The following is a 27216-nucleotide window of genomic DNA, read 5'->3' on the forward strand; positions in this document are numbered from 1 at the left end:
AACAGAAAATCTCGCAACGTTATTAAATTAGATCATCCGTGAAAGGAACAAGAAAAATCGACATTGACCCGTCTTATCCGTATCACTTTCGTAATTGCATTGTAAAGAAATACTTTCTAATTCCGGTCAGTATTCGCCTGTCCACAGACGCGTTAACATTATATCGGTGTATACATTTCACGTGTATTTTGTATTGTATTTGTAAACCTTGAAAAAATAGATTTTCAACCAGAACTAGGAAAACTTTATATGTAAGTACATAACCTTTTTTAATTTGCGTAAACTTCTTGCTTTTGGTTTTTTTTTGTAAAATTTGAATTCTTTTCTATAAAAATAGGCACAAAGTCACCCCGGACACGACCCGGGGTTTCTTCCGGTGACTACTCAGGGTAATAGTGGTGATGTTTTTCATAATTGTGGCGTGACTATTTCAGACAATTGCGCCCCACAAAAAAGTGACTTTGATTAAAGCTTATCCAAAATTCTGACTTGGTTTTTATCCGCGCAGATAGTTTAATGGGTGGCTTTGGCAAACAAATTAGGTACTACACCAATCAAACGAAATCAATGAACATCATTCTATCAGTTCCACCCAGGGTTTCACTAATAAAGAATTAATTTGTCCAAATGTGTGCTAGTAATAAAGGATTAACGCATTGGACATTTAGGACGAGTTAAAACCTACATTTCATTTTAATGAACACGAGAAACTTTGTCTGTTAGATTAATTTCGGCTTTAACGAAAATACTTTGGAAAGTTTCCGTGTTAAATAAATGGAAGTTACTTTATAATATTAAATATGTTGTTGCACAGTTAATCACGTTCCGTTAATATATTATGTCGCAAAATGAGTTACATAATTAAAATTTTCGCTTTTTGATAAAATTGACGCAGAATGTGCGGTTGGCAAACAGTTTCCCTTTCGTACAGCCTCGCCTTTCGATGATTAATGTAATCACTTTTAGTTGCGTTTCCTGCACTGATTCCTTGCGATGATTGTGCTAAAACCAATTCGACAGAGATTTGTGAGTTTTGCGAAATTTTTATTCTCACAAGCCACAAACGGTAATTCCTCAATCGATCATCCGACCGTCTCGATATTTCGCTGCGTTCAGTGCCTACTTCAGATATGAATAGACTAGCTATTAGTTTCGTTCATAAATAATTTGGCAAACCGAGTGCAATATGAAAGAAAATTAGCATCATGAAATCCACGTCAAAAAGATTAATCGTTCCTTCGATACAAAATTACGTAGCATCCGTTTTCGATTTTTCACTGCAGCTTATTTATTACTTATAACGTCTAAAATATTGACGCAATCTGTTTGGAAAAATCCGACTAGCTTATTTCCCACCCCGTTTTCCAATTAGTCGACTTATTCGCAAATAGGCCAGGGTTTTGAAAAGAGGAATAGTTCAAGTCTTCTCATTAATTCTCGCGTATTGTGTGGGGAGCTTTCAACTTGACCCCGATCTGTTAACTATTCGCGTAAAATTTCCATTTGTTTTTAATATCGATTGTGTTCCTGTACTTTCTTTTTATTATACCGTCAATATGGTGAAAATAAAATCCCTTCAATCCAAAAGCGGTGTTGTCTATATTTTTTATTTTTAATGATAAACCAACTGTAATAATCTATAAATTAGTTTAGCAACGTTGTAAAATTAATAAAAATGTGACTAATGGACCAATGTACAGAAGATTATTAAGTTTAATCGTCCAATTGTGTAAATCACCTGAATACGCTAGTTGGACAGTATACAGAGTTTATTGGAATTAAATTACCAAAATCAAAATTTGCATCAAACAAAATTTAATTTCCCGCAATTCAATTCTACTGTGTACGTTAGATCGAATTTCCTTAAAAACACAAAGCGGGAAAGAATTTTATTTTTATGTGGCAATTAAAGGGTTGGTTGTAGGTCAATTAAAGATAATCTGTTAAAGAAACCAAAAAAATTTGATATACAACAATAGTTACACTCTTTTGAAATAAATATTCGTATGTAACTACCTTGTGCTTCCCCCGTACCACCCTTAAAACCACAGAAATTGGGTTGGTTTTTTATATTTTCAATCATATCTTTTTGTAGGTTTACTTTACATAAAAATATTGAAATTGTAGACTATAAAATTCTACACAACTTTTTTGTGAAATATTTATTAAAAACGATATAGAGCTTCAGAGTTTTTAAGAATTCTTAAATTTGGATCTAGATGTTTTAACCAAATTTTCTACTTTAATTTCTATAATTAAGAGTGAAAATATCTTGAACTTTGTAATGTAATTCTCCATTATTTTGGGGTTCGTTGAGATTTGCTTTAATATGTAATTATTATTGTCTTCGTTTATGTATTTTAATACTTTTTATTCAACTCTATGTCGCTGCATTTATATAATTTAATTGACGGTAATAATTTTAATTCTGTGTTCATCAAATTCATGTGATATACTTTTAGCCTAGCCTGATGATGGGTGGTTATACCCGAAATCGATCGCTTTAGAAACAATAAACAATTGTGGTTCTTTTTTACATATTAAAGCATATCTTGAACTTATCGTGGTATAAATCCCCTACCCTGCACCCTTACCAAAGGGGATGCATAATAATTCAACTTTCAACCCTTGCTAGTGGGGATATTTGAATCACTGTGAGATTGTAGCGCTTTGTAATATACATTTGAAACAAAAAAATTATCTCCTTTCAGTTCAGCTTCTTCATTCCCCATCATGATGCATCCCCTTTGGTAAGGGTGCAGTGTAGGGTGATTACTTTACTTTTTTTACTTTGAATTTTATGCATTTTCTTTTCTCGGTGGTTCCGGGTATCTTTACCTGTTTAGAAATGAAGCCTAAAACCTCTATTGTGAGCTAAATGCATAGTTAACGTTTTCTTGGAACGTGCTTAAGTCATCCACAAACGAATGCCCACTAAAAGGCATAAAATTTCTTTGGGGGGGGGGGGGTGAGTGTCAGTACCTTACATACCTAGTTTCTACGACTGGCCTGCAGAGGGTGGAAATGAACCACAACTGAAATTCCTGTCTTATCTTACCTAATCACTACCCTTCTTAACACAATTTTGCGGTCTTATTGAGTTTCATTAATAAATTTATTTGTTATTTAAAATGTCATCTTTTTAAATTTTTATGTCGTTTTTGCGAAATTTTTAAGTCATAATTGATTTTTTATTTTGCATTTTCGCTGATTTTTAACGTCATTAAAATCCTAGCCTTATTTATAAGTATGTGCTGTATTTACTTTCTTGCACTATTAATAAATTCTTAACACGTTTCTCTTACCAGCTGCAATTTAAAAAAACTATATTCTAATTGATTTTCGAGAAAGGAATACTTTAAAATGAAGCAAAAAAAATTGGCCCGTAACCTATGCAATTCCACCTGGCCCGTAAGTACCTACCTAGTCCGCCCCTGGTTACCGAAACAAAATGTCACGCACGTTTATTCCCTTCAAGAAAAACAGTCCTCCCCGTGCAAGAAAAACGAGATAAGGATAATGGAAAACCTACTTTTTTTTGTTTAAAAAATTGAAACCGTATCCTCCATCATCCGCTCCTCTCTAAATATTTAATTTTCAATTAAAACAAGTATCGATCCCGCTTGTAACGTTCCCATCCGTAGGATGTACGTCACATTTAAAACGTTTGCAGCACCACTGACTTAATTATAATTCGCACTGTTCGGTTACGAGCTTAATTAAACTCCTTTCTCTCTTGTTGCAGTTGTGGTCACGAGCGTAAAGGACATCTTTCCGTTGGAGTTTACACTTTCGGCGTACATTAATGGCGAACCGAAGGGTCATTTTAATGGTCCAAAATTGCTAGATTTAACCTGTCCGCCGCATATATTTAGAGGACTTTTAGAATCCGCTTCTACGTTAAAGATGAATTGGACGTACATCGAAAATAGGACGCTGGAGGAGAAGGTCAACGTTACATTTCAGTAAGTATCGTTTATTTATGCTTTGGGCATTTATAAAATACTTCCTATCGATAATCAAAGCTTGTAAACGTTGTGGATGCCGCGAGGACGTATACCTTCTTTGTCGGTTGTATAGAGGGTAGCGTTTTTCTCAAGTCGCTTCAAAAACTCCCATGACTTTTTAGAGGAAAAGAAATTTTGGAGTAATCTAAACATGTTCATGATAACTAGCAATTAGACTTTTATGATAAAAACAAGGTAATAGTACACCCATATAATCCATTTCACCTGTAAAGCCAAACAATTAATATGATTGCCGCATTTCTGCAATTTTTCATTTTCGTTATGATTAATTCATATCTGGGAAATAGTTTTGGATTACCTATAAGTCACTTTAAGTACAAAGCTCAGAAAGTGGCTGCACGCTGCACCATAATGGTATTTTAACCACGTTTTGAAATACAAGTAAATTCCAATTAATCTGAAGAATCTGAAACCCGGAGTCTCTAAAAAAAAACCGAATAATTATCTATACTGACGAATCGGAATCACACATAAAAAACTGAATAATTCACAGGATTTTTACGAATATTTGTTTGTTTATTTGTTTAACCAGAAACCATACAGAATACAAATTCCAATTACATGGCACTGGGGCTCAGAACAACATGAGTTCGAAAAAACGCAAGAATCCGAAGAATCATAAGAATTTAAAGAATTTTAACTCCCGGTATTTACTTTACGAACTAGGAAAACTGCGGGACAACCTAATTCGGAGTAGCCGGCAGAATTTTGATATAAAGTAGCGTCATTCCGAATTAATCTAAAAAAATTTGATCATTTTTTCGAAATTCCCCTTTTCAATTAATCTTATTTTGCTACGAAATTGAAAGTACACTTGCACCAATTAATTTGTGGCACTTGTTTACTTTCTGTATTCTTTTGTTTTTTTTTGTTTTCACAGCCTACCCCGATGTATAAACATGTAATTAATTAATGGGATAGATATCAGGGTAGGTACTTTTGTGAAAAATATTGAATAACCTAAAAAAATGGAGACACCCCTTATAAAAACTGAAGAGAGCACAAAAGACAATCGAATAGCGAAATAAAACAGTGGTAGTATAATAATTATAGCACTTTGAACAAATGACATTCAAACAAGTAAAAATATGCACTATGTTCAATTTAAAAAAATCAGTTACTTATTGACATCGTCAAAATGGGACACCCTGTACATTCAAAAATAATTTCTGTAGATCCACAAACCATCCTATTAGTTGACATTTGCCACAAAAAAAAGATTTTTTAAAATTATTTTGTACCAGATATAGCTTGGGGGACGGGCTGCGCACTTGTTTGCGGGACCCTGTATATAATCAAATAGTATAATATTGAGATTCAAAATTTTATGGCTCTTGAAAGACTGGGAAATTTTGTAAAGGTATCTTTTGGATTTTCCGTTTCAATATAGTCTAAACAAAAAAAAATTAGTATCAGGGGGTTTTTGAAAAACGGAAAGCATCCCAAGGAAACTTAAAAATCTGATGACCTTTATGACTATGAAGAGTTTATGAATCTAAACACCTGAAGAAGAANAGTACTCCTTTTTCGGAAATCAATTACAATACAGTTTTTTTTTAAATTGCAGCTGATAATTAAAACTTTTGATTGAGAAGTCCGATCGAAAAAGTACGAATTGTTTTAGATTCTACGCCCCAAAATTAATAAGAAAAAGTGTTTTCCCGAGAAATTTTGGTGCAGTCGATTTTTGGTAAAAAAGGAAGGTTATACACTGCCTTTTTTTGAGCCCCGAAAAAAAAATTGTCTCAGATCGACCCGGAAAAAAATTTTCTTATAGAATGTGGCCTGTAAAATCCATAATTTCAAACAGTTCCAAGATTGGGCCACTAGTTCAAAAGTTACAGCCCTTTGAATTTTCTTTCGAAATTGGTTTCTAGTCAGGGGCGGGCCAGGTGGAATTGCATAGGTTACGGGCCATTAAAGTATTAGTGTAGTAATGAAGGTGTCGGGGGGTGGCTCTGCGGCGCACCACAAAAACATTTTTTGCTTCATTTTAAAGTACTCCTTTTTCGGAAATCGATTACAATACAGGTTTTTTTTAAATTGCAGCTGATAATTAAAAGTAACAAAATATACAAACCAAACGAGGCGCGTCGCCTATCATTGTATTTCATTACTTTCATGCTACGACAGAAAATGATAAATTCATTGTAAAACACTTCAATTAAAACAGAATTTTTTAATTTTTTAACAACCTAACATCAACCCCAATTAGAGAAACGTGTTAATAATTTATTAATAGTGCAAGAAACTAAATACAGCACATACTTATAAATTTCCAACGGGCCATTATGACGTACAGGCCAGGTGGCAATCGCCCCCCCCCCCCCCCCCGGGCCAGTCCGCCCCTGGAGAAGTCTTAGATTACAAAGACAATTTATAAATTTCCTTCGCAGTTGAGGAGCGGGTACGCTTTTAGATGTAAATTTGATTAACGGCCATCTTAAGCGAAAGGAGTCCGTTTTACCATCTTCATCCCTCAACGCGAAACAAGACAATAGCCGTTACGAAAACGGGCGAGATTGCGTTATAAAGTATCCCCGTTGCCTCGGCAACGTTTCACTCGGCACTACGTACGAATTACGGCTGAGTTATGTGAAGTATTTACCATCCCGCAGGAATTCAAATAAACTTGTTTATCTTACCTTGGAGGGACAAACGTGCCACCTATATATCCCTTGAAACGGGCGAAAGTCTGAAGGCAACGATCTTTTTTAAGGTTTAATCTTGTTCTTTTATTACCTACGCCGAGAATAGATGCGTGTAGAACCGTTGCGTGGTTTCGAAAATCCCCAAGGATACAACTCGTTAATTGTCAATTCATTAACATCCTGCTGTGTAACTGGGGATACATTCCCGAAAGTACGATGGAATGAGTCATGCTGCGTCTTTATTTTGTACGAAAGGACTAGTAATTTATGTCATAATCTGCCATGCAACTGTTTAGAAACCACCACCTATCCAAGAATCCCACATCAACGATGTAATCCTTGATCTCGTACGACTGCATTTGAAAGTACGGACACGTCGATTCTCCGTTCTTGCAAGTTCTGTTGTGAAAATCGATCCATATCACCGAAGCAATTCCCAAATTTAATCGTCTCACAACGTCTCTAGCAAAACACTTTCCGATTCGGTCAACGGTGGAGGCAGCTTCCACCTTTTGTAACGAGGGATGTACTAGAGACAGCTCGTTTGCATAGTTCACGAAGCTCGCCCTGTAGTTAACTAAATTCGGATTATGTTTAGCGCAATACGTTACTGCAGCAAAAAGTGACGCCAGGCATACGGCTTTAATGGGCTCCTCGCGTACGTCATTACGGATGTCGTACACCAAGTCCTTGTAATCTAAATACATAGACTTCCAAAATGTGACCCACTTCTCAAACATTGTTCCTTTGGATTTTGCTTCCACTCTAAGCGCCAGCAACTTCATATTTGCAGAAGTCCGTGACGCTTTCGCTGAAATTGAAGTTAGTAGTTCTCTTACGAAACTGAACATTTTATGGGGGATTAATTTTTGTTTGGACACTGCTGTTGAAATGAACTGTCACATCGATGACGTTAGCTGCACACTAATAAAAAGCCCATATCATTTTCTGCTTCCTGGTCAATAGCAATAAAGTTAAGATTTTAGAGATATATAAACTAACGTCTTTGGAAATTTCCACAAAAATAGTTTCCACGGTCAATTTTCATACCTAATCCACGAAAGCGTGCAAACTTTTCAAAACAATACTTCTCACAATTTGTCTTCCCACTTCCTACTTATATTATTTACATCACACCCTTTCCTTGGGGAAGTAAAAATAAGTAACATGGTTTTATATAAACAGAAGCTACTTACCCTCTAAGTCTCTATACTATATGAACATTAGAGAATTATAGACTTATGCCTAATTGAATTCCAGAATTAATATTTACATCTGATTTTCTATATTTAACTAATCTATTATTATTATTATTATTAGGTATGTAAGTATGGATAATAAGATAGTCAATAAGTGATGATATGAAAATCAATTCTAGGCCTACTTATATAAAATTTTGGAGGGAGTTGTAATACCCAAACCCCCCGCTCATGAGTGCACCTCTGATTTTTTAAACATCTGATGTAATTATTTTCATTGTTTTGTTGGCTCGAAAAGATTTTGTTTTGTTTTTTGTTTTAATTCATCACAGCCTACTTGATTAAAATACAAAAACCGTTAATATAACTGGTATCTTATTTTCAATCGTATGCCATAATAGCTCGTTGAAAAGAGAATTTAAAAATCTATCAAGTAATCGAAAATGGCTTCCATTTAACTTTAGGAAGTTGGTAAATGCTCCTCAAAAGTGGATATCTTGAATTTTTTTTACATCAATTCTAAATTAAGCGTATCAATGACAGTCACTTTTATATAAAACTTTTTTTTATATCTCTTATACTTTCGATGATATAAGACATTCAAGGAAATGACCAATTTTAGTTTTTTTGAATTTACGTCGAACCTATGCGACATTTTGAATTTCCATAAGGACATTTTAAATAAACATCCAAAACTGCAAAACATTGCCCATTTAACCAATTCTCTATCTTTAATAATAACAAAGTTACCCATGCAATCCCACGCGATCTGGGACACACTGTATATCTCGGTAAATATCGAATGTATACCTACAAAAATTTTCTATATGGAAATTGTTTAGCACTTTATTTCCCATAATAAGGCAGCATTCAGTTGTTTTTTATTTCAGAAAACAAATGAGTAACGAAAAAATAATTGAATTTTTTCTAACGGCAGTACACCTTTTCATTAGGCTCATTTTATAGAGATTTTTTTCTCTTTTCGGTGATGTAACATGTTAGTACCCTAATGCAAGAAAATTTTCCAAAAAAACTTATAATCACATCTGCTGTAAAACAAAACTATTACCTCCCACATTTTTACAGTTAAAAGCGTTACATATTAACTTCAAAAATGAAACAGCATCCACTAAATTCAAAAATTTACAAGTTCAATTTTTAAAATCACTTTTAATTAATGAAGCTTATTGGCACCATTTAAAACAAAAAACCACCAACACAATAGCTTACCTTAAAAATAGTAATTTTGTCCCAAAGTTACTGCTAGAGTTCATCACCATAAAAATATTTCAAAATATAACCCTAAGAGCCTCTATTTTCAAAACACATGAAAAAAATTACAAAAATTACAAACTACTGCCAAAACCAAACAAATACATAGCACAAAAATCGGTGATGATTTATAAATTTAAGCAATATAAACATACCGTCAGAAATTTCCCATGTCCTAAGTCTAGGCCGAAAATTTAATTATGACCATCCCTCAGATAAAATCTCTATGATATCATAATCGAAATTGAAAGTGGTATTGATATTATACCTCAAAACAAACCAACACAATTAAGATTTTCCATTGTAAATATTCTCACAACAAAAACAGTTGATAAAAAAATTTTAAAAACCAAAACATTTTTAAAAAATCATCCAAATTTAAATATCACTAACGCAGACAAGACACAAAAAACCGGCATACTAAACAAACAAGACTACCAAAATAAAATGAACGAACTCTATGACAATGCCACTTACAAACAAAAAATCCAACATTAACTTTTCAAACAAACGTAAACAAAATTATCAAAAACTAGTTAGATCTAGCTAGGACACATTTCAAAAATAGAATATAAAAAACTCTCCGCATACAATAGTACAACCCCCAAAATTTACGGATTACTAAGATTCCACAAACAAAACTTCCCACTAAGACCAATAGTGGCTCTCTAAATTTCTTTCCAAAATCTTAACAAATATAACAAAAAAAATATAGTATTAAAGATTCGTGGAATTTTAAAAATTTTATTGACACTGCAACATATCATGAAGGACAAATCCTTTTTTCCCTCGATATTGTCTCCCTTTATACAAGCATTCCTACTGAACTCGCTTCACCATCAACTCAATCAATAAAAATTGGAAAAAAACTAAAAAATTTACTTCTATTGATAAAATCATGATTTTATCACTACCCTAACCTTCATTCTAGAATCAACATACTTTTCCTTTAGTGGAAATCTATTCTCACAAGTTTTTGCAATTTCCTCATCAATTGCTGAACTTGTCCTTCATGATATAGAAAGTGAACTACTTAAAAACAAAAATTACATTAGCTTCTATAAAAGATATGTTGATGACATTATTATTTGTGCCGACAATAACTGAAATCTATGAAATTTTTAACAATTACCACCCAAAACTCAAGTACAGCTTAGAAAAAGAAAATAACAACTCATTAAATTTCTTAGATCTAACTATATATATATATAATGAAAAACCTCAATAACAAAAAATTTTCAACAAACTGGTTTAGAAAAACTGTAAAAACTGACAGATATTTAAATTATAACCCCATAACAACTAACAAATACAAATACCGAGCTATTTTACTCTCCAGTTCCAAGTTTCATAAATCCAACCTTAACAAAATTACTGAAATCCTGACCAAAAATAATTATCCTATCAATTACATAAAATCAAAAATAAAACAAGGATTTAAACATATAACCAACAAAAAGCAATCAACACAAAAACCTGACCAAATTATAAACCTCCAACCTAATTGCTTAGGGAAAATTCTCAACAATGACTTCACTATAATAACCAACATTGAATCTCAACAAATATATCCTTAAATTATCAACAACAATCGTAAAAGAACTTAAACAATTCAATATCAATACATCATTCTATAATACGAACACTATACTATAGGTAAAAAATTCATTAGTAAATTAAAAGATAAAACACCACAATTTTTATGAAAAGGATGTATTAAAACTCGTTACATGTCCTTTTTTTCCCTTTGAATTATCTTCAACTGACACCAATTAATTTAGATATCCTTCATCAAAATAAAACAAATGAACGTGTACGTTTCTTATTAAACCTTGAAGGAAACATGAAATTAACAATAAGATGGTAAAAAACGTACATATTCATTTGTTTTATTTTGATGTAGGATATCTAGATTAATGTTATTGATGTGATTATAAGTTTTTTTGAAAAATGTTCTTGTATTAGGGTAGTAACATTGAAAAAAGAAAAAAATCTCTATCAAATGAGCTTAATGAAAAGGTGTACTGCCATTTAAAAAAATTCAATTGTTTTTCGTTATTCATTTGTTTTCTGAAATAAAAAACAACTGAATGCTGCCTTATTATGGGAAATAAAATGTTATCTTTATAATCATAAGATTCATATGAGAAAATACCTCGACTATTAAGTTATAGTGTTAATAATTTCCGTACCCTGCACCCTTATCAAAGGGGTTGATAGCACTTCAACCCCTTGGTTATAGTAGGGTATTTAACACTGTGTGATTATGATGCTTTCGAACACAATTATCAAATAAGAAAAGTGGTCTTACTTCATTTTAACACCCCCTAAAAAAAATGGGATATTTATTTCAACCCCCTATAGTAGTGATTGTTCAACTATCTATGATTATACCGCTTTCGAACATAATTTACAAATCATTATTTTATATGAACATGAATAGTCAATGTCGCGTTTTTAAAAAAAAAGTAGCGCTTACAGAACCACTCATTTCAGTAGGGGATGTATAAACTGGAACGGGAGGAGGCAATTTTTCTATTCCACACGTATATTTTAAAACGTTCTTAAAAATATAAGCAGACTTTGAAGCTCTGTATCTCTTTTAATAAACATTTCACAAAAAGTAGTGTATATCAAAGTTCTGTAGAATTTTATGGTCTACAATTTGTTAACAATATTTTTTTCTAAAGTGAATCATTAAAAAGATATGATTGAAAAACTAAGAAACCAACCAAATTACAGAGGTTTTAGGGGTGGTACGGGAAAAGCACACACGAAAACTTAGATTTTTAACCACCAGATGACTGTCTATGACATGCAAAAGAAATTGGAACTACTTCTCATTTTCCAAGTTTAAACCCTCTATTCCCTGGACTACTATTCGAGATATAGCATCTGCGTTCGTATTTTCTTTTCCTGGTTTGTATATGATATCAAAGTCATAATCTCGAATTCTACTCAACTTTGAAGATGGATTTTTATGGGTAAACAATCCTACAAGAGATCTGTGATCTGTTATCATTGTAAATATTTGACCGTAAAGGTATATGCGCGAAAGTATGTTATTCCCCAATGGATAGCTAAAAGTTCCTTTTCGATTATTATTGGCTTATTTAATTCATGTTTGGTTAAACTTCTGTTTGCAAAAGCTATCGGTTGATCTTTTGCTATGTCACCTTGCGATAAGACACAGACACAACCTAGGGCGAAGTTTGAAGAATCGGTCCTTAATATGAAAAGTTCAGAAAAATTTGAATATCTGAGGATAGGGGGTTGTATTAGTTTTCCTTTAAGTATTATAAACGAGTTTTCACACTCAAGTGTCTATAAAAATTCTACATTCTTTTTCAGTAATTTTTTTAAAGGGTACGCTGTCTTAGCAACATTTGGGATAATAATTCGTGAAAGCAATAAAACGTTGAATTTCATTCGCTGATTTTGGGGTGGGGTAATTTGTTGGTATATGGGCTGATACCTTCACTAGATATCATGTGACCTAGATACGTTACTTCCATTTTCAGAAATTGGCATTTGGATGGGTTTAATTTTAAAGTATTCAAACGACATCTAAAGTCTACTACCTACTGGTTTCCATTTCTCTGTACCATCATCAGTTTTCTTTTTAATAACTAACAAAAGTGAATTATAAGGACTAACTGACGGTTCTATTGTATCGTTTTCTAATAAATTATTTACCTGTTTATGAGTACTTACTAATTTCTTGTCTTTGTGAATGTGGTAATCTATTTATTATTTGTGTAAGTAGGTTGATCGTGTGGCATTTTCTGTTTATAAAAATTATTTAGCGCCTAACTTATCTCCTTTCTCCTTCGTTTCCCTTTCTTACGTACTTAATATTTCCTGGCTGGAAACTCCTGGAACATTTTCTTCTAAATGTTTTGCATTGGACAAAATGAATAGATAGGTATGAATTTTGTTTAGAATGGAATTTTCTATAAGATACAGTTGATCCCGAACTATTACATTCTAAATTTAGATTTCGAAATTAAAAAGAAGTTCAACCTCTTCATATGCCAAAAGTCCATTGATAAAGGTACAACTTTTAAACCATTTTACGGTATATTTTTAAGATAAGTTCAGTCATTACATTTATGACCTTACAACAATTTGAAAGACCGAATTTTTCATGATTTATTTCAAAGTTTCATCTAATATAGCACGGGATACGATACGGCCAACATTCTTGCGAAACAATTCAAGCAATGCCTGGTAGATCCAGTTAGCTACATAGGGGTGTGAAAATGAACTTATAGCGAATCGCAATACTTTATTTGCGCCCCAGCGTGCATTTCCTAGAAGTAGGATGCACGCAAACCAAAAAAAAATGCAGCGTTATTCCGGTTAGAAACAAAGCTCATTTCGAACTTCGCACTCTGTTTCGAATATCATAGAGGAAGCCAGATAAATTAGTTCTCGACTTATCTACCGGCGCAATCAAAGCTGAAAGTGCATAAAATAGCACTTTAAAGCTCGAATGAGCACAATTTTAATAGTAAACTTGTTTGAAGTTCTTTCTCCCGTACAGATTTTTAAGGTAATTTAAATATTTAACGATATCGTTAGTAGTTAAAGCACGAGTCTTTGAGCGTTACGTTGGAGAAGTTTATAAATAATAGGGTATTTCGTGGAGACGTCGTAAAAACTTATTGCGCTTTTTTATTGGCACAAATTTTCTTTACTGAAAATCGCCATTAGTAAGAGTTTTCCCTTTCCATTTGATTTTCCGAGAGAGATTTACTTTGGAATTTTAACGATTCCTGTCATTGCAAAGAATGTAATCACTCTGAAGGAAGAAATTTTTGCGTCAATACTTACAGTACCTCAATTACTTCTCCCTGAACACGTAAATTGGAACGCAGCTAAATTCCAATGCTTAGTTTCGTTTGTTATGTGAAAATGTTTACAGTTAATTAGAAACGTCAAGATAGAGTGCTCCCTGGATCAAAAGCCACTTTGTGAAATGGTTTACATAATATAATATATAATAATATATTTAATGTTCAACAGAAAAAACATTTTCCAATTACGGGATAACAACAAATTACTATGTATAGAGTACACCATAATTGACATACCATAGGGTGGAGAAAGACTACTTTCTTAGTACAAAATACAAAGAAAGACATACTCCTGTCATACCTTGTGGCAATTAACTAACATTAACTGTAATTACTATTAATTAAGTTCACTTCTCATGACACAAAGAGTGGAAAATATCATGATGAACAGCACTCTTTCTAGACATGGCATTGGGATCTTTTATATCACAACAAAATTTAGTGGTAGACGTTATTAAAAACATTATTATTGCAAAAAATCTTTTGCGAATTTCATCACAACATTCCAAATATTCGCAAATTCAATTTATTCGATTGTTTGTGTTTTTTAAGCCCTTGAATGACTAATTTCTAAAAAAATCATTTTTCTTAAGCGAAAATTTTTATGATTACCTTTCTGTGCTCCATCCATCCATCCATCAATTATCTTTTTATCGTTCGTTTGTGTATTTTGAGCCTGATTAAACTCGAAAATTCTGAAATCTTCCTAAAACCTAAATTGTACAAACGTGAAAGGACCAAAAAATCCACATTGATCCGTCTTACCCTAAATACAAACCACACGATAAAATCACTTAATTGCATTTTAGAGAAATACATTCAAATTTCTGTTGGGATTCGGCTGTCAACAGACGCGTTAACATATAGCGTATTAGTATCAGCTTTATTATCAGTGCGTCCCTTTTGCATATGAATCACATTTTTAGCTTTAAAATAATACGGATTTTCAAGAAGAACTGCGAAAATGTAGGTAATATGCAAGCGCGGAGGCTTTTTTGTTGAACGCTTTGATTGCTCATCCATAGAACTAATACTTACAAGAATTTTTAGTGCACCTTCACTTTCAATTTCTTGATATGTCAGTCTGTTTGTATACGCGTTAAGGTATGAAATATCCAGGGCTATTAAAATAAAAAAAACAAATTTGAAAGTGCATTTTTCGTCTTTTGCTCACAAGTGATTTTTTTTCTATTTTGGCCAATTTGAAATGATTAATTTGTCATTTTTTTAGAGTAGCGTAGGTTTGACATCGTTCTTTTTTATCTACCGCTCCCTTTTCACTCGGATTGATACAAACAAAACCACAAATTCCATAAGAAAATTTCAGAGAAAAAACAAGTGGAAACGCCAATTTGAAGAAAAACGCTCTTTTTTGAACCCAACTCCATTATTGTTTTTTGGTTATCCTTAAATATATTTGGGGGGGGGGGGGGCAAGTGAACGGAATCCCCCATAACGCATTTTGCTACCGGTATTTGTGCCACTTGATACATCTGGTTATGAGCTCAATTGCGCCACTTGAATTAAAGCTAGCGCCATTACGGTTAAGCCATAAAAATTTTTTAAAAAGTGGAGGGTCTATCTTAGCGTTTTCAAAAGTTATTTCCGGAAGTGCGTCCATTTTGAAAATATTTTACATCGATTCGGCCCTCGGAGTAACTCCTAAATACAAATTTTTAAAAACCTACCTATTTTACTTTCTCAGAATCGTTTAACTAAAGCTCCCAAAAAAAACACCCTGTATAGTGTTTCTGAAACACTATAATGGCGCCAAGATTTTTGTTTACGGCGCATTTTAGCGCATGATGAAAGGTACGATGTAGTAGAAAAAACATGTTAAAAAACGTAACTTTTGAAAACGTTAAGTTAGCCCCCCCCCCTTTTAAAAATTTTTTATGGCTTAACCGTAATGGCGGTAGCTTTAATTCAAGTGGCGCAATTGAGCGCATAACCAAATGTATCAGGTGACCTAGTTACAAGGAACAAAATACGTACGGGGGGGGGGCTACGTTCACTTGGCCCCCCCCCCAAATGTTTTTTCGGATTTCTACAAAACGATAATGGCGCAAGAGTTATTATCGGTGGCGCATGAGCGCATAACGAGCGCATTCATTTCAAAATAATACGACTATCAACTCTCTCAGTGGAGGGGCCAAGTTAACGGACCCGAAATCCCAACGTAATAAGCCTCAATTTATGGGGAAAGTGCCCATAATGTCGCCTCCCAACACGAGTTAGAAAATGCACTAAAAACAGCGTTGAAGTTTAAATCAAAAAACATTACGTATATTCTTCTGTTTTCATAGCGGGCACAAAATTTAATGCTCTCTTAAGGCCAACCGGCATTGAATAGAAAAAGTTACCTTAATGGATGAAAAGCTTTCAGTAACCATTGTAGTCTGTAATGGCTTTGTGTAAAAAACAACCCGTTTCCAAACGAGCCATCTTCTTTAAATAAATAAACTGTATAACTAAAAATCCGCACAGTCAAATCCATTTCCTCCCTATGAAAAAGGAGAAAATGGAGAAACATGACACCGACATGGATTATGTAAATGTATTTCTAAACGCACGAAAATTAGGTAAAGTGCGGAGGGACGCGAGAATGTCAGGCAGGTGTATGTTTTCGTGTTGTTATGAATAGGGTTCCCAGGGGATGACGCAAAATGGTTTTGCGTAATTGATATTTACGTAATATCTTTTTTTCCATGTCATTTGCTTTCTTTCATTTGAAACCGAGGATAGTTTTCGCAAGCCATTTCGATCGTATCTGCTGAAATTCATTTTTATCTAGGTATATGCCGAACTCTAACATTTATTTTCTTTTTCAGGTTAAAGTATAGAAAATTGGAGGACAACGCTGCGGTATACAAGAGGGTTTTCGTACGGCAAATGATAAAAGGTAAGCAATTTCAAAGCGAGTAATGATTTTAAGTGGCAAGAAACGCTAACGGTCGATTACGATTTGATGTGAACATGAAATTGTTTCTGTTGCGATTATGTTAAGTGGCGTCGCGACGAGACCGGGATATAACCGAGTCTGTTCCGGAATACAAATGGCCGTGCATGAGCAAAACTGCAATTGCACATTGGGGTTCTTTTATATTGTGCATGAAACGAAAACTTGACTTGTTTTAGCAGATCGTTCATTGCTGTTTTTTTTTTTGCTTGCTGGCTTCAGATTGCTACTAATAGATGATCTGGAAAATACAATTTTATAGCCAAATCTGCTAAATATTGTTGTGCAAACTACGTTATTATTTGGTGTCAGCATAATAATGATGGGTCATCCTGTATAATGTGAATTTCAATTTTTAATTTTTTCCTTTTCACTATTTCACTAACACAACACTCACTCGAAGTCGATGACGCTGTCGCTCAAGATAATGATGCAGGTTCCATCTTCCATAGTCAATTTCTCGTTCCTTGGCTTCTAGTCTAGTCACCGCTAACTTCTCCTAACTTCTCCTGCCTAGTTCTCTCCTAACCCTGGCTGTAACTTTTGAACTAGTAGCCCAATCTTGGAACTGTTTGAAATTATGGATTCTACGTGCCACATTCTATAAGAAAATTTTTTTTCAGGGTCGATCTCAGACAATTTTTTTTTCGGGGCTCAAAAAAAGGCAGTGTATAACCTTCCTTTTTTACCAAAAATCGACTACACCAAAATTTCTCGGGAAAACACTTTTCTTATTAATTTGGGTGCGTAGAATCCAAATCAATTCGTACTTTTTCGATCAGACTTCTCAATCAAAAGTTATAGACTAGAAACCAATTTCGAAAAAAAATTCAAAGGGCTGTAACTTTTGAACTAGTAGCCCAATCTTGGAACTGTTTGAAATTATGGATTCTACAGGCCACATTCTATAAGAAAATTTTTTTTCCGGGTCGATCTGAGACAATTTTTTTTTCGGGGCTCAAAAAAAGGCAGGGTATAACCTTCTTTTTTTTACCAAAAATCGACTACACCAAAATTTCTCGGGAAAACACTTTTTCTTATTAATTTGGGTGCGTAGAATACAAATCAATTCCTATTTTTTCGATCAGACTTCTCAATCAAAAGTTATAGACTAGAAACCAATTTCGAAAAAAAATTCAAAGGGCTGTAACTTTTGAACTAGTAGCCCAATCTTGGAACTGTTTGTAATTATGGATTCTACAGGCCACATTCTATAAGAAAATTTTTTTCCGGGTCGATCTGAGACAATTTTTTTTTCGGGGCTCAAAAAAAGGCAGTGTATAACCTTCCTTTTTTACCAAAAATCGACTACACCAAAATTTCTCGGGAAAACACTTTTTCTTATTAATTTTGGTGCGTAGAATCCAAAACAATTCGTACTTTTTCGATCAGACTTCTCAATCAAAAGTTATAGACTAGAAACCAATTTCGAAAGAAAATTCAAAGGGCTGTAACTTTTGAACTAGTAGCCCAATCTTGGAACTGTTTGAAATTATGGATTCTACAGGCCACATTCTATAAGAAAATTTTTTTTCGGGTCGATCTGAGACAATTTTTTTTTCGGGGCTCAAAAAAAGGCAGTGTATAACCTTCCTTTTTTACCAAAAATCGATTACACCAAAATTTCTCGGGAAAACACTTTTTCTTAATAATTTGGGTGCGTAGAATCCAAATCAATTCGTACTTTTTCGATCAGACCAGGATTTGTGTAATGTTTCCACCTCGGCTTCCGCCTAAATTAAAATTTTTAAGATAGTTTTTTGCAGGATCGCCATGTAATGATTTATCTTGGGTTTTATTTACGTACTTTATTTAAATATAATAATAAAGCTACATTTTGATTATATCAACAGGTTCGACCCTAGTCTTCCACTTGTAGCTACTAACTAAATCATAAGCAATAATCCATGCCACCTTGAACCAACTATTTTTGGGTTACCACCACAAAACGACCACTAGCATAAACTCGATTTTAAAGGTTTGTTCGTGAAATCTGTTCGTTGAATATTTTGGAAATCCGTTCAGTAAAACTGTTCACTTTTAACTTTAGCCGCACTAAATGAACGTAAATGTAATCTGACTTTGGCAACAGTTTTCTTTATCGCAGTTTCACTTTACACGGGATATTAAGCTGGCATTCTTTATAATTGAAAGCCGTGTCCTAAACGACGTACTGGCCAGTATTGACTCTTCGGATGCCAAAACGAGACTTTTTCACGCAAACCTCATCATCTTTTTCTATACTAAGCTGAGTTAAAACGCCTATTTCGTGGTGGAAAGCAATGGCGGCGATGTTTCGTTAATTTTCTTATCTCTTTCCCAAGGAAGCTTAATTTACAGTGTTAGAAGTGACCTCTTTTTATCGTGTAAAACGAAACAATTTTCCGTCAAGTGTGATAAAGCTCGCTGAAATATATTCGACAAAATAAAAACTTGAACATAACATTGAAACCTTAACCGTCTTTAAACTTACAAAACTTTTCCTTCCGCATATTTCAATGTCTCCTGGTCTTTTAAAAAATATTTGACCAACCTGAATAATATTTAAGGATCAATATTGAGATTATCCTTGGAAAATTATACTTGAAAAAGTAATTGAGCTTTTGAGGAATACTTGAAGATTCTTTGAGGATCTCTTAAAACCATTTAAGAACGTCTAAAAGTCTTCGAGGAAATATGTAAAAAAGATTCGGACTCACTCACGAAAACCTGCCACTTATCTTTCATGGGATTTCTTACAGGGTTTAGTACATTTAGCAATCAAAGACAGAGTCGTCCTTTTCTGCAACTTTATACCCCCCAAATTCAAATGAACTTGAATACATTCATATAAACAATTGTCAAATTTAATAATTGTAAATCTTTCATCTTTTTCAGACTGCTGGTTATGGCTGAAGTTGAATGAAGCTTCTGTGAGTTGGAAGGACTTTCCACGAAGACTCGACTGCCAGGCATGGTTTCCCGGTCACGAGGAACGAAGAGGAGTGGCGATTGTCCTTGTACGTTTAAACGTTCCATGTGCAAGGGGTTATCTTCACTTTTCCGGTCTAAACACGTCTCAGCATCAGTACATTCGTAGTCACAAGCAGGCTCATCTCTGCGGCAAACTGGAAGAGCTCTCGGATACAGATCGACACATTTACTTTCCATCGTCGCACACCGCCCCATTTTTACATTTACACGGCAGTCCGATGTTCGCGTTTTCGTACAGGACTGTCGATTATTGTTACAACATGACGTTTCTAGGTCGAAACGGCTCGTTCGAATTAAAACCGAGCGACGATCTCGAATGTACGTTTAAAATTTATTTGCCCTACGGAAATCGTGTCGCTTTGACTTTACAAATTGGCGATAGCACTTCGACAGGTACACCCGATACGGCGATCGATTTACAAGAGCGCAAAAGTGGCGACATAAAATGCGAAGGGCTGTTAACGCAGCTATTGGACGGCGAAAGCGCCTGGTGGCATTGTACGAGACCGGGGGATGCCGAAAAACAAATTCAAATACTCTCGAGAGAAAATAAAGTGGTGCTTAGAGTGTCTGTGCGAAGTTCGAGTGGAAGTGCTTTGGGACTGAGGATGATTTACAAAGCGGAGGCCGTGGACGAGATTGTGGGTAGATGCGGTTTCGGCTGGATCGCGCTGAGGCAATTTTGCGTCGGTGCATTCGAAACGTCCAAGCTACCTTGGGCTCAGGCGGAAATGGAATGCGCGAGAAAGGGGGGACATCTCATCAGCATAAGAAATGAAAGGACCCAAAATCTAGTTAATAATTTGCTTCTGAACAGGTTAGTTTCTCTTTTAAGCCTTTAGTTAAGGAAGGGTATTTTGTATAATCCTATTACGGGTTGCAGACATTACGTTTTGTAACACGAACGCAAAGAGGATTAAGAACTGGTGTTTTTAATTGCGCTGAAAACTTTTAAGCTTTAAATTGTGTAAAAGAGGAGGGAAATTCTCAGCTTACGAGCATTATTCATCATTAAATTGTACGTAAACTGCATTAAATTTGTAATCGTTGATCTGTTCCGCGTGAAACCGTGCTGTTGATCTGCAATTATACTGCTGAGATGGGAATAAAGTCTAGTATAGATCACTCTTTCGAAAATTTTCGCTATTGCTGGTATAATTGCAATTGGGCGATAATTCTCAACTAATTTTCGGCTTCCACTTTTGTGAATTGGTGTTATTCTGGTGCATTTCCAAGCTTCAGGGAATGTACATGTTTGCAAAGCTAAATTAAATAGATGTAGTAAGGGGGTTACCAATAAAGATGCACATCCTTTCACGATGTAGGGTGGGATTCCATCTTCGCCCATAGCCGACCTCGGTTTCAATTTTTTAATTGCTTCCAGTATCTCGGATTCATGTAACTGAGTCAAGTGCAATTTGGATAGCACCAGGTCCGATTCCACGTCATCTTCCGGGTCATCGTTCCTCTCCATAGTGTAGACTGACTCGAAGAAGGATGCAAAGGCGTCCGCAATGCTTCTGGCGTCCGTTAACGAGGTGTCTTTGTACTCAAAAACTCCAGGTAGTTGACTATTCTTCCTCAACGACTTGATGTAGTTCCAGAATTTATTGGAATTCTTCCGCAGATCCATTTCAATTTGATTAATGTACCTCTTATGAGCAATGTGGATCATTCTTTTGAGTTCTTTTCTGGCTTCAATGAAGTCTTCCGATTGGCCCTGTAACCGAAACTTATTTTTCTGTTTGATTTTCTTAATAATGTCTATATTAAACCAGCTAGGATACTTATTGGCACTCCTAATTGTAACTTTGGGGACACATTCATCGAAAATGTTCATTACCGTTTGATTAAAGCTAGTTACTGCATCATCTACCGATTTGAAATTCTTCAGGATAAGAGACTCCTTCCAATTAATATCGCGAAAAAGGACGTACATTTTAAGAAAATCTGCTTTTTTGAAATTGAAGTTGGTTAATTTAGTAATTCGCTTAGCTGGTCTATGGACTTTGTAGACTATTTCTAGTGCAGGATGAAGTGGATTAATTTTATCCAGTGAGTCGACAGCAGATTTAATTTCCGCGTTTAAGTTAGTTAAAATTAGGTCAAGGGTTCTATTATTGCAGTTTTTAAGTTTAACCGTATTAATGAGTTTTAAGTTGTACATCGAAGCTATATTTTTAATTACTTTGCATTTAGCACTCGCGTTTTCGAAATTATACGTGGCGTCAACAATTTGTGGTAGGTTAAAATCGCCTGCTATTAACACTTCCGATGAATGCAACATGTTTTCAATTGTTTCTAAACTTTTGGTAAAACTCACGTACTTATCAATACCAGATTTCGGTTGAAAGTAGACAACACCAATAATGTATGAAGTATTATTAATTTTAAGTTTGACCCATATTTCATTTAGATCACTTTGAAATTCCAATTTTTCAGCATTCAAATCGGTCTTGACTGCGATTAAAACTCCGCCTCCCATGGTGCACTTCATTTCTTCGTAATTACGGTCATTGCGAAAGACCGCATATTGATTGTTTAAATACTCAGCGTCATGAAAATTTTCCGTTAACCAGGTCTCAGTCAGTAGAATAATGTCGTAATTTGTAATTGCCAATTTATTTTTGAAAGATTGCGCTTTCGTTCGCATTCCACTTACGTTCTGGTAATAGATTGAGAGCGTTGATCCGTACCTATTTCCTTGCTTGATTAGTGTTGGGGATGGCCTAAAAAATCAATTCTGCTTCTTTCTTGATCGAGTCGTTTTTTGTAGACTGGGCAATCAACACTCCAGGCCGGGTGCTGTACATCCAGTTTCATTTTTAGTTTCTCAACGGCGTTGGCACAGTTACTGCATTTAATTTCCGCGTCCGAAGCTTTACAGCTCGCTAGGTCATGGTCTCCCGCACATTTGGGGCAGGTAGTAGTTTTGCTACAGTCAGTTGCCTTATGTCCGAACCCATTGCATTTGTAGCATCTTCTAGTTGTCACAGCATCATAAATTCTGCAACGGTCCCATCCTATGTTAAGCTTTTGTTCATTTAGAATTTTCCGGTAACTATTACCGTCAACCTCAGCGTAAGCCAAATACCTGTTAGGATTTCTTTTATCTTCCGTTATGTGTACGACGTTTATGTACGCGGCTTCGTCAAGGAATTGATTCTGCGCGAGAATCATTTCCTTCATTTGGGTACTCCCGATCTTGTCATTGAGGCCTACGATTTTAATCTTCGGCATCTTCTGTTTTGGTAAGGAAAGAATGTAGTCGGATCCCAGTTTCCTTTCGGCTTCCTCCTTAAGTTTGGCTGCAGCTTCTTTATTTTTACATTCAACAACAATGGTTCCTCTACGTAGAGTTTTCATTCCGGTAACTTCTCGGGTAATTGGATCGATATTTTCTTTGAGGGTGGTGAAGGTTTGCTTGGACGGTTGGTTCGCGTCCTTGGGCTTAACGATGATAACTGGGTCATAGGTTTTCTGTTTCAACTTGTCTGCATACGTAAGCTTCACTTCAGATTGAGTTTGGAGAACTTGCGCTAGATCCTTGCTGATGCTGACATTTTGGGTATTTACCTGGTCTAAAGTATCTTTTAATAACTTCTCGTGGTTCATCAGTTTCTCGTGCTGACTTTCCATAACTCTATCCCAGTTCATCGTTACTTTGTTAATGTTAGTCAACATATTCCTGAGGCTGTGTGATTCGTGGATAGCGCAGAGGTCACAGAACCAATTAAAGTTCTTTTTTGAGTTAATAAATTTAACTTCATCGTCACTGACTTTAACGCACTTCGTGTGAAAGTAAGTTTGGCACCAACTAGCACAAAGAATAACTTTATCTGTACGATTAAGATCCACCCGACAAACACCACAGATAGCAGTTGGCATTGCGGCGGCAAGTAAGGGTGGTACTCACCCTCACGATTTGGTTTATGTTAACAAATTAGTTCTATTCTTAATTGACACTTATAATCGCGATCGATCACTCGTTACGACGGCGCGCACTCGATAACGACATTGCGGGACGTTATTTTTGTGCCGAGACCTGAGGCTGTGAACTTATTTTGTTCTCCTCGCTTTTAATATATCCCGCAGGTCTAATAACACACTTGGAGGAAGGGTCATGTTCTCCTTTTCGCATTAACTATGAATTTATGTTGCTGTAGGTACTTTTAAACAAAAGTAATATACAATGTATAAATTCAACATGTTACATACTAAATTTACCGATTCGCCGTACTCCCAAAGGGAGTTTATTTTGAGTTGATAGTCTCTCGAACATAACATAACTTTATTACATGTCAAAATCTAACCGTGTGCGGACAATTCGCACCCGCACATTTTGCTCCCAGGATATTTCGCACCGTGGACATTTCGCTTCCGGATAATTCGCACCCGGACCATTCGCACTCGAAAAATTCGCTCCCGAATAATTCACACCCGGATAATTCTGTAAATCTTTGGTTTATTAAAATTAAATATTTTTAAGAGGCTACTAGACCATTGCCTTTACAGAATGTATGTAGTAGTGCACTTGCACATCTTGGTAAACATCTACTTCATGGAAAAATGTTTCAAATAATAGTTATTTGGTCTTTCATTTTCAACACATCGCGATTCTTAAGTATTTCCATTTCTTAAATATAATCACGCTGGTTTTTTTTTTGAAGTTGTATGAAGAGTCTGATATAGTTAAATCCTGTAATTTAAGAACACATAATTTTTATCTACTGCACTTTCGTTTTGAGAAAATAAGGTAACTGAAACGTCTTTTGTGGAGTAATTAAATACCAAATAGTTATACCTAGTTATAGTATATCTACAATATTATGTGTAATATTCGCTACTTTTGAGACACTCTTAATATTAAAACAGAATCAACATATAATACAGTACACAAACAAAGTGATAAGTCTAAAGTTAAAAATATTTACATTATAAGATCAAGATGAAAATAGAAAGAGGAAGTAATTTTAACGCTCCCTTACATAAAGATTTCTTATTGAAGACACATAAAAAATTGTTCTTTATTTCTTTAGTTGAAAAGGGTGACAAACGAAATGAATTAAATTTATTTTAGACAAAACGAGTATGTATAAATGACAATAGAACAATGCATTTCATAGATGGCACTAAATTTGGATAAGTAATTAAGATATTATATTTAAAGGTAAATTTGAAAAGACCCCGATAATACAAATTGCACTTCATAAAGAAACAATAAGAGAAATATCGTAATGAGATCCTTTCTTTTATTTCTGGAAGATGAATAGGGTAACAAGGTAAAAGTAATTAGGTCCGAAAAATCAGGTTGAAGTACGTATGACCACAACTAATTAGAACTTTAATGCCTGTATAGTCTCTTCATTCTTGAACGTTTGACAGAGTGGTATTTTAAAATTTATCTGAGCACGGGTTTTGATTATGTGTATACTTTTTTTTTAATTTTAAAAAATTTTATTTCTGGTGGTAGTGTTGTGGTGGTGTTCACAAAAGGTAAGTTTCCAGTTTTCTTAGAATCAGTTTTACGTTTCTTTGACCACATATGTTGATTATTGGTGACTGAGTAAAATTACACTAACTGCTTATTTTTTTGCGTTATCTTTGCTACAACTATAGTAGTGAATGAACTTAAAAGTTTCTTTTTAATTTTCTTACTCTTATTTATTTTATAGTTTGAAGAGATACATGGAAAAATTCTGGCATTCTTTTAAGAGATTATTAATAATCAAAACAGTAAGGGTTTTGAAAATCTTGAAACGTTTTAGGAACAGGTCGATATTGATGATTTTTTCTTTTAAATGTTTGTAATTATTCAGTACCTATATACATCCTTTTTTATTTTATTTTATTTATTTTTGTCTGGCATCCCTAGTGCTAAAGCAAAACCCTTTAGCATTGGTAATTGCGCAACAAGGAAGATAGGACATCATTGGAAAGGCTTTCCTTCTCTGAATTTGGTGAGACTATAATTTTTTAGATTTTTGCACCGTTTCTGCAATAAACGTTGTTTAACTAATCACTGTTTTAATTTTAATCAATTTTAATTTGTAACCACTTGCACCGACAAAAACATAACGCTGTTTAGGTAATCGGGGAATCTGCTAGGCAACAGTGTAAAATATCTAGGTACTGTCACATGTGTTTACTGACTGCTAATCTTAAAGTTTATATTTGAGCTTAAAATCATCAACTTTGTTAAACTTAGTAAATTTGGTTAATAATGGAAGCTCCGACCAAAAAAAGAAATCGATGCCCAACATTTAGTGCGGATGAAAAGTTAATGATTGCCAATATTTGTGCCAAATATAAAGGTGTTCTAGAAAATAAAAAAACAGACCAAACTTCTAATTTACATAAACAGAGACAGTGGGAGAAAATTTCCCAGGAAGTGAACGCCATGAGTACCACTTACCGTGCACCTGAAGTGCTAAAAATATTTTATGAAAATCGTAAACGAGAAGTCAGAAAACTTGCAGCAGAGGAAAAAAGGAAGTATTTGCGACAGGAGGAGGCTAAATCAATATACCAAAAAAAGAACCTTGTCATGACATTATCCTTTCGATTATGAATACGAAAACTGTGTATGGATTGGAAAATGATCTCGATGGTGATGCAGAACAAGAGGAAAATGTAGAGGTAGTTTCTATATAAAATCATTACATTTTTATAGAACTGTATTGTGATTGTAGCCTGTGGATTTAGATATTTCAGAAGACGTACAAGATAATAATATAGATGTTGTGTATGAATCATTACATTTAAGCGACGATGAGGACGTAAGTATTGACCTATTTTCTCATATTGTTATGTTTGTAATTTCTCTAAATTATTTGTTATAAACTACTTACTTGTTTTCAGAATATAACATGGAGGAGACACATACCATCCGATTTACAGAAACCAATTACTTCTAATTTAATTCATTCAAATGAAAAAGGAAGTGGGAAAAGAAAAAGTAATGTGGAAGGTACGTATTTATAGTCTCGTATGCATTGTAAGTAAAATAGCCTTTTCATTTGCTTAGACAGTACACCTACACCAAAAAGAAGGCAAACATTGCCTACCTCAAGGCGTCGTCCAACAACCCAAATTAAGGCATTATCAAGATCAGAATTGGCAGAGAAGTACGATTTGCTCCTTGACAAAAGAATCGATATGGTCAATTATCAAAATAAGAAAATGGAAGAAGAACTAAAAAGTATAGAACGTGAAAGAGAACTAAAAGTGGAATTACTTAAATTACAGATTCAAGTAGAAAAGGAAAAATTAAAG

At 34.4% G+C, this 27216-nt stretch overlaps 2 protein-coding genes across 2 annotated transcripts; one reads left to right on the top strand and one right to left on the bottom strand.

Moving 5' to 3' along the window:
• The first annotated feature begins 164 nt into the window (after positions 1-164).
• On the top strand, positions 165-27216 carry LOC116173322. The gene is made up of 8 exons (XM_031490706.1): positions 165-251; positions 3746-3965; positions 16841-16911; positions 19846-20758; positions 26330-26580; positions 26634-26720; positions 26803-26911; positions 26969-27216. The coding sequence occupies exons 2-5, from the start codon at positions 3907-3909 to the stop codon at positions 26334-26336; spliced, it is 1050 nt and encodes a 349-aa protein (XP_031346566.1). The 5' UTR covers positions 165-251; positions 3746-3906; the 3' UTR covers positions 26337-26580; positions 26634-26720; positions 26803-26911; positions 26969-27216.
• LOC116173323 (mitochondrial import inner membrane translocase subunit Tim29-like) lies at positions 6937-7592 on the bottom strand. The gene has a single exon (XM_031490707.1). The coding sequence runs from the start codon at positions 7528-7530 to the stop codon at positions 6937-6939; it is 594 nt and encodes a 197-aa protein (XP_031346567.1). The 5' UTR covers positions 7531-7592.

Source organism: Photinus pyralis, unplaced genomic scaffold (assembly GCF_008802855.1).
Source record: "Photinus pyralis isolate 1611_PpyrPB1 unplaced genomic scaffold, Ppyr1.3 Ppyr1.4_LG6, whole genome shotgun sequence".
NCBI lineage: Eukaryota > Metazoa > Arthropoda > Insecta > Coleoptera > Lampyridae > Photinus > Photinus pyralis.

Excerpts from the sequence above, each read along its gene's own strand:
- LOC116173323 (XM_031490707.1), bottom strand. The coding sequence starts at position 7,530 with ATGTTCAGTTTCGTAAGAGAACTACTAACTTCAATTTCAGCGAAAGCG.
- LOC116173322 (XM_031490706.1), top strand. The coding sequence starts at position 3,907 with ATGAATTGGACGTACATCGAAAATAGGACGCTGGAGGAGAAGGTCAAC. Across the intron at positions 3,966-16,840 it reads AAGGTCAACGTTACATTTCA|GTTAAAGTATAGAAAATTGG; the intron begins GTAAGTATCGTT and ends TTTCTTTTTCAG. Across the intron at positions 16,912-19,845 it reads CGTACGGCAAATGATAAAAG|ACTGCTGGTTATGGCTGAAG; the intron begins GTAAGCAATTTC and ends CATCTTTTTCAG.